This window comes from Mobula hypostoma, chromosome X2 (assembly GCF_963921235.1).
Source record: "Mobula hypostoma chromosome X2, sMobHyp1.1, whole genome shotgun sequence".
Lineage (NCBI taxonomy): Eukaryota > Metazoa > Chordata > Chondrichthyes > Myliobatiformes > Myliobatidae > Mobula > Mobula hypostoma.
In genome coordinates this window covers 15,435,007-15,442,560 of record NC_086129.1, presented here as the reverse complement: position 1 = coordinate 15,442,560, position 7,554 = coordinate 15,435,007, and the positions used below count along the sequence as shown (strand labels likewise).

General features: G+C 42.7%; 1 protein-coding gene across 1 annotated transcript; it reads left to right on the top strand.

Moving 5' to 3' along the window:
* The first annotated feature begins 1,365 nt into the window (after nucleotides 1-1,365).
* On the top strand, nucleotides 1,366-6,830 carry LOC134340900 (sialate O-acetylesterase-like). Its single transcript, XM_063038482.1, has 4 exons — nucleotides 1,366-1,495; nucleotides 3,858-4,012; nucleotides 4,814-5,006; nucleotides 6,557-6,830. The coding sequence occupies exons 1-4, from the start codon at nucleotides 1,415-1,417 to the stop codon at nucleotides 6,788-6,790; spliced, it is 663 nt and encodes a 220-aa protein (XP_062894552.1). The 5' UTR covers nucleotides 1,366-1,414; the 3' UTR covers nucleotides 6,791-6,830.
* Nucleotides 6,831-7,554: the final 724 nt, after the last annotated feature.

The following is a 7,554-nucleotide window of genomic DNA, read 5'->3' as shown; positions in this document are numbered from 1 at the left end:
GAATAAGCTGTTCTTATTCTCAGAAGCTGTTCAGGTATGATGCTGTGGGTGGGAGGGAGGGCATTGATTTCAGGCTCTATATTGCGGGAGCATTTTCTGGGATTGGGCACTATCTTCAGGAGAGGATATTTGGAAAGATGCTGAGACACTGTTTATGAAAGGCAAAGGGCCATGGTTCACGTTGAATAAGTTGCTGATCCAGGCCAGTAGAGATTTTTCCTTGTTTAAATCCATTGGGAGCCTGAAATTTAAAAGAAAAATGGATGCGCTGTAAATATTCAGCAGCATTTGTGGAGACAGAAACATTTCAAACAGCTGATCTTCCACAGAAATGGGACAAAGAGAAGCATTTGTTCCTACATCACTGAACCCTCTTTCACATCATCTGGGGAATGTTCACCCTTCCTGATGTTTAGTTCCTTGGTGACGATCAGCTGTTGATGTATTAAATTAAGTGCTGTGGTGAATATTTTTTTTGAATTCCACATCTGTAATTGCACCAAAAAAATACAAAGAATGTTGAAACTGTGAGCTTGGTTGAATGGTAAAACCAAAACATCAGGAGAGAGGAGAAGATGGCGGAGTGACGCAGCGTGCGTGGCCGTTCCGAATGATATTGTATGTGTTAACTAGGGGGCTGTGCACAATCCGGATTTGATGGAGACAGCCGTGAGAAGCACGGAGGAACACCTGGAGTAACTTCTGAAATGCCCGCTTCGCTGCCGCTGCCACTGTGCGATCGAGAATCTCCGGAGGGGAAGGCCCCAAATCCTCGGCTTTGCCTATTGCCTGTTGCCGGGGCCAAAGTGCTCGGTGCTCAGTGTCAGAGAGCTAGTCGGAAGCTTGGAGTTGGACTGTGGTCGGATGCTTCCAAGATGCTGCATCGGCAAGTTGGCGGCGCTGGAGGTTCACCGTCTGCGTGAGATGATGGGGCTTTCGAAAGATTTTGAGACTTTTTACCGTGCCCATGATCTGTTCTTATCAAATTACGGTATTGTTTTTGTTAGTTTTAAGTCGGTTTGTCATGTGTTTCTGTGATATCATTCTGGAAAAACATTGTATCATTTCTTAATGCATGCATTACTAAGTGACAATAAAAGAGGACTGCGTGTCCTCATAATGTAATCTAATCTAACATAATTTACCCTGCCGAAGGACTCAACCCAAAATGTTGACTGTGCCCTTTTCCATAGATGCTGCCTGGCCTGCTGAGTTCCTCCAGCATCTTGTGTGTGTGTGTGTGTGTGTGTGTGTTGCTTGGATTTCCAGAATCTGCAGGTTCTCTCTTGTTTGTGATTTGACATACTTTATCCATTACTGTGTTCTCTGGCTGAGCTCAGCTTCCTGTGGTCCTCTTGTAGGAGAAGAGAACGCAGCCTGGCATAACGCTGAATATAACTGCACCTTTCCTGCTATGATTGAGGATTGGAGGGAAACTTTTCATCAAGGGTCTGAAGGTTCTACAGAAATCAATTTTCCTTTTGGGTTTGTCCAGGTAACTTAAAGTATTAATCTGATTTATGCAATTCCGATTTTCAAATTGTAGCCAGAACTTCAAGAGCTTCATATTACTGGCTGCATCTTCATCAGGTACATCTTTTTGGCTTGTAATGAGCACGGACATTATGTTCCTGTTGGCCCTCTAACACTGCAACATGACATGTTGGAGAAGTACAACAACAACATAATTGTCTTCCAACAGTGCAGGATGTCATCACAGACACCCACCTACACAGTCCAACATTGTGGGTCTGACCCTCCCAATGCAGCATTCTGTCATGAGTGCACCCCAATACAACACCTTCCCAGGACTGTCCCTTCCACTGGTATACATGTTGGATGTCATTGGGCCAGTATCCAGTGCCTGGACTATTGATCTGGAGACTTGAGTTTAATTGTGGTGTAACAATTAATTAGGTAAATCTGGAATTAAAAGGCAAGAGTTGGTGGAAGTTACCAGTTGTTGCAGAAACCAGAATGGTGACCTACCGAGCTGATTAAGATCAAGATCTTGCTGCAATTCTTGATATCCTCTTCACTGTTTATGACACCACCTATTTCGGTATCATCTGCAAACTTACTAACTATTCCCTTTATATTCTCATCCAAGTTGTTAATATCACTGAGAAATAACAAAAGGGTCCAGCAACGACCCATGGGCCACACCACTAGTCACAGACTTACAGTCTGAGAAAACCCTTTTACCACCCTACTATCCTGCTAATTTTGTATCTGGTTTACTCACTCTCCTTGGATATCATGTGCTCTAACCTTCCAGAGCAGCCCTTATCAGAAGCCTCACTGAAATCCACATATACTCTGTTTGTCATCCTCCCCTCGTCAACCCTCTTCGTTTATTCATCAAGAAACTCAAAAGTCATAAGCCGAGATCTCCTACGCACATAGCCACGCTGGCTATCCGAGTTGAACTCTGTCTTATTAGGTGTAAGTGTATTTTATCCTTGAGAATGCTTTCCAGCAACTTACCTTCCACGAACAAAGTTGCTGGAGAGCACCCTGAGGGATAAAATAGACTTCGGCAAACAGGTTCGTGGCCTTCTGCTGGTGTAGAACATCCACTTCAAGGTTCGACACGTGTGTTCAGAGATGCTCTTCTGCACACCACTGTTGCAATGCAGGGTTATTTAAGTTACTGTTGCCTTCCTATCAGCTTGAACCTGTCCAGCTATTCTCCTCTGACCTCTCTCATAAATAAGGTGTTTATGCCCACAGAACTGCCACTTAGTGGATGTTTTGTTTTTCACACCGTTCTCTATAAGCTTTAGAGCCTGTTGTGTGTGAAGATACTAGGAGATCAGCAGTTTCTGAGCTACTCAAACAACTCCAATGATCATTCCACAGTCAAAGTCACTTAGATCACATTTGTTCCCCATTCTGATGTTTGCTCTGAGCAACAACTAAACCGCTTGACCATGCCTGCTTGCTTTTCTGCATTGAGCAGCATTGGCTGATGAGATATTTTCATTAATGAGCAGGTGTACCCAATAAAGTGGCACTGAGTGTATAATTACTAGGTCTATCCTTATAGCCCTTCTTAAATATAGGCACAACGTTTGCTATCTTCTAGTTTGCTATCTCCTAGTCTTCTAGTACCTCGCCGAAAGATAGTAATGTTGTAAATATCACAGTGAGAATCCACAGTTTCCCATCATGTTCTTGGATATACCCTGTCCTGACGTGGAGATTTGTCCATCTTCATACATCTAAACACATGAAGCACCCCTTTTACTGTAACATGGAATGATCTCAAAATGACTTTATTAACCTTGCCAAGTTCCCAAGTCTTCACATCTTCTTCCATGGTAAAAACAAAGGAGAACTTTGCCGACCTCCAGCACCTCTGCACATAGATTCTGGCTTGGTCTTTGACAGGCCCTGTCCTCTACATACCGTAGTTATTCCTTTCTCTTTAATATACTTAAAAAATAAAACTCTTTTAGGATTCTCCATAGTTTTCTCTGGCAAGGCCATGTTATGCCCCCTGTTGGCCCTCCTAATCTCCTTTGTGAGTCTACACCGGCATCCACTTTAACCCAGATACCTGTATCTAACTTGAGCCTCCTTTATCTTGACCAGATTTACAATATCTCTTGACATCCAGAGTTCCCAACATCTACAGCTTTGTCTTTTACTTTAATGGGAACATGTGGTCTTTGAACTCATGTTATCCCACTTGGAAAAAAACTCCCACTTGCCTAAGCTCCTTTACCTGCAAACAACCTAGCCTAATCAACTTTTGCAACCTCTTGACTGACGTCACCAAAATTTGCCTTGCCCCTGTTCAGAACACAAATCTTCTTGACTCCGGTCTTTAACATTGATTTACTTTTTTGTAGCTTTCTACCTATCACCATAAAGTCCCAGACGATTCCTTCCCTTGGATTCGCTGGCATCAAACGGCTGATTTTGGTTATGCTCCAAATCCTAAAATGAAAAGGACATTCATGGCAGTTGCAATGGACCTGGGGGACGAGAAATCTCCTTATGGCACGTAAGTGACAAAGTTTAAAATGTATTTCCAGATGCCGCTGAATAACTTCTGTCAGAAACAGCTGGATGTGAAGAGAGCACACTGTGTTCTCAGTGAGCATTGTCCATTCCAGGATGTATTTTCACAGGAGATGGAATATCACAGCCAGGTGGTGATGACGGGCAAAAGGAATAGACTAAGTGACAACATCAATGAGGTGCAACCTTCAGCAGAGTTATAATTGTAGCAAAAGAGCCATGTGAAGAATTATTAGCAGATGAAAGACCTGGTTTCATTTGTTATAATTATTATTGGAATTCATCACAAACACGAACTTTCCTTTGATGGACATAGTCATGGTCATAGTCATACTTTATTGATCCTGGGGGAAATTGGTTTTCGTTACAGTTGCACCATAAATAATAAATAGTAATAAAACCATAAATAGTTAAATAGTAATATGTAAATTATTCCAGGAAATAAGTCCAGGACCAGCCTATTGGCTCAGGGTGTCTGACCCTCCAAGGGAGGAGTTGTAATGCACTTGGGTAAACATAGTAGCAAATTTGTGAATGGCAAGATCCCACAAAATCCCAAATGAATGATAGTTAGGTGGAACCCTGAGAGAACCGGCATTCATTTATTTGGTACGGGATCTTCAGCAGGAGTGAATGTGCCATAGTTTTTGAGAGTATTGCACCAAGTGCTTACCTGGGCTGTCGGGTTAACTTTGAGAAGATGGTCTGGAATCCATAAAATTCAAACTCTGGAGAATCAGGTTTGTATAAAGTGACAGCAAACACTTACTTTTATGTTTTTCAGCATTCATCCGCGGTATAAACAAGAAGTAGCCTACAGATTATACCTTGGTGCTCTTGCCATAGCTTACGGAGAGACTGAAGTTGTTTTCCAAGGTCCTTTTCCAAAGCACTTCCAGCAAAAGAACTCCACAGAATTGAGTATCACCTATTCGCAGGAACTTGCTGTACTGGAGCTCAGTAAAGATGTGTTTGAGGTATGGTACAGATACAGTCAGCTTCTGATGACTGGTTGAACTGCCACACCTGATTATGGATTAGCAATAATATAACTAAAAGAGGCAAAATTTAGCTTCAGAGATGTGCTAATGCAGTACACACTTGAGAGCATAATAGGATTGAGCATGGTCAACGTGAATTTATTGAAGAAAAGTTTTATTTAACAGATCTTCTGGAATTGGTTCCGGTGAATCCAGGGCTAAGGGTATCAAGAATAAGAGAAGGCAGGTTTTAGGTGAGGGGTAGTAGATTTAAAGTAGATCTGAGGGGAGGTTTTTTTTCTTACACAGTGTTTGAAATCTGGAAAATGCTGCCAGAGGAGGTGGAGAAATCAGATACAATTGATAAATTAGTTAATTATTGTCACTTGTACCCAGGTACAGTGGAAAATCTTTGGTTAGCATACCATCATTACAACAATGCATTGAGGTAGTACAAGGGAAATCAATAGAATGCAGAATCAAATGTTACAGTTATAGAGATAGTGTTGTACAGGGAGACAATAATGGGGTAGATTGTGTGGTCAAGAGTCCATCTTGCACGAGGGGATGTTCAATAGTCTCATAATAGTGGTATAGAAACTGTCCTTGGGCCTGGTGGTACGTGCTTTGGGCATTTGCATCATCAGCTTAAGGGGAGGTGGAGAAGAGAATATGTCTGGGGTGGGTGGGGTCTTTGAATGTGTTGGCTGCTTTACTCAGGTAACGAGAAGTGCAGACAGAGTCCGCAGAGGGGAAGCTGGTTCTCATGATGTGTCCACAACACTCTGCATTTTCTTGCGGTCGCTATGTTTAAGAGGCAATTAGATAAGCTCTTAAATAAGCAAGGCATAGAAGGATATGGACCTAATGCAGGCAAATGGGATTCGTGTAGCAAAAAGGCTAAAGAGCCTGTTTTTCTGCTATACAATGCTATGTTTAGATATAGACAGTTCCAATAAACAGATATGTGTTGACAGATTTATTAACACGTTTATTCAAAACTTTCTCTGAGTAAGAACCAATTACTGCTTGCTTCCTTTGTACCTTCAAAGCCTTTGAGTTATTAATTCAGTCAGGTAAATAAATGCTGATCAGTGCTGTATGGAAAAAAAATTGTTCTCTCTCTGAAATCAATCCTTTGCACAGCTCCAGGCTAGGAATTGAGCAGTCTCTCTACTACTCTTTTAATAATCGTTGCTCCTACAAAATCATTGTGTCCTGTAATCAAACAAAGTGTTGGATGTACTCAACACTTACCAATTACTTGCCCCTGAGAACTGCAATGGGGAGGAAGATGGTACCGTACCACTATGATGTGTGGTACCCATGATCATTTTCTGTGCCTGTCACACTGATCAGCAGGTTTCTGTCAGGAGCAGGAAGCAATAAACCAGGCAGAGCTTTTCTTGGCAATTCAGGACCAAGTTAGTTTGTAGTTATGGAATAAAATTGCCTGTGATCATTTTTACATGAACAAGTGTGTTGAGATTGGTGAGCTGAGGTGGACTGAACCAGTGTCAATGATTGGACGTTTTTATTCCCCATAGGTTCGATGCTGTTCAAAGTGGTATAATTCGAACTGTAAGTGGGTTTCGGCCCCCATGGTTAACAGTTCTGTCAACTTAGTGTTTTTGTCACTGGAAGAGTGCCAGCAGAAAGTGAACGGAATTCGTTATGCATGGAGGGAATGGCCCTGTAATCTGAAGAAATGTCCTCTATACAGCAGAAGTTCTAAGTTGCCTGCCCCAACATTCATCATACCCAAAAATGATCATTTATAAAAAAAATCATCAGATGGAATCAAAAGATTCAAGTAACAAAGTGAGCTGGTTAGGTTTGTTACGTACCCCGTAACTGGGTTGCCAAACCAGCAGAAATGGATCACTCAGTTGGAGTCTGGAGTACTAGAACTAAGAAAGTTTTATTAAAGAAACAAGCAACACAGTAATCGAAAGGATAATAAATGCAACAGTTCAGTGATGATAAACACACATGTGCACAGCATTAAGATAACAGCATCAATCAAGCTCTATCGTTGTCTAGGGGTAAATGACCAATTTCAAAATGACTCAAAGTTCAGTCCAGTTTGTAGTTCAGTTCGCAGTAATCGTTGCCATGGCGATGGACAAGGTGGGGGAAGAGAGACAGAATAGGAACAACTGATCATTCAGAACGGCTTCACTCACAGACCAGCGATATGGCTCACAAACAGCTTTTGGGCAGGTCCTTGGTGATGTCACCTGAGGTCACCGACTGTGACCCCTCCTCCAGATGCGGTCGATCCTCTGCAGTGAACCCGGCACCCAGGCAAGGGCGGACACACACCGGGTTCCCGCTGATCGTACCTTTCCACCCTGTGCGTTGTCCGGTACTTCTCACCACTCGTGAGAGGCGCACCGCTTCCAGGGTCTCGTTACCTCGGGTGGCGTGTGTCTGTCTTAGCGAACCTGTCCCTTTTTATCCCCCTGCTGGGGTATCGCCTGTCCATCACTTCAAACAGTTCAGGGTTCAAAGGGGGGAGCCGCTCCAGACAGCTCTCCCTCCC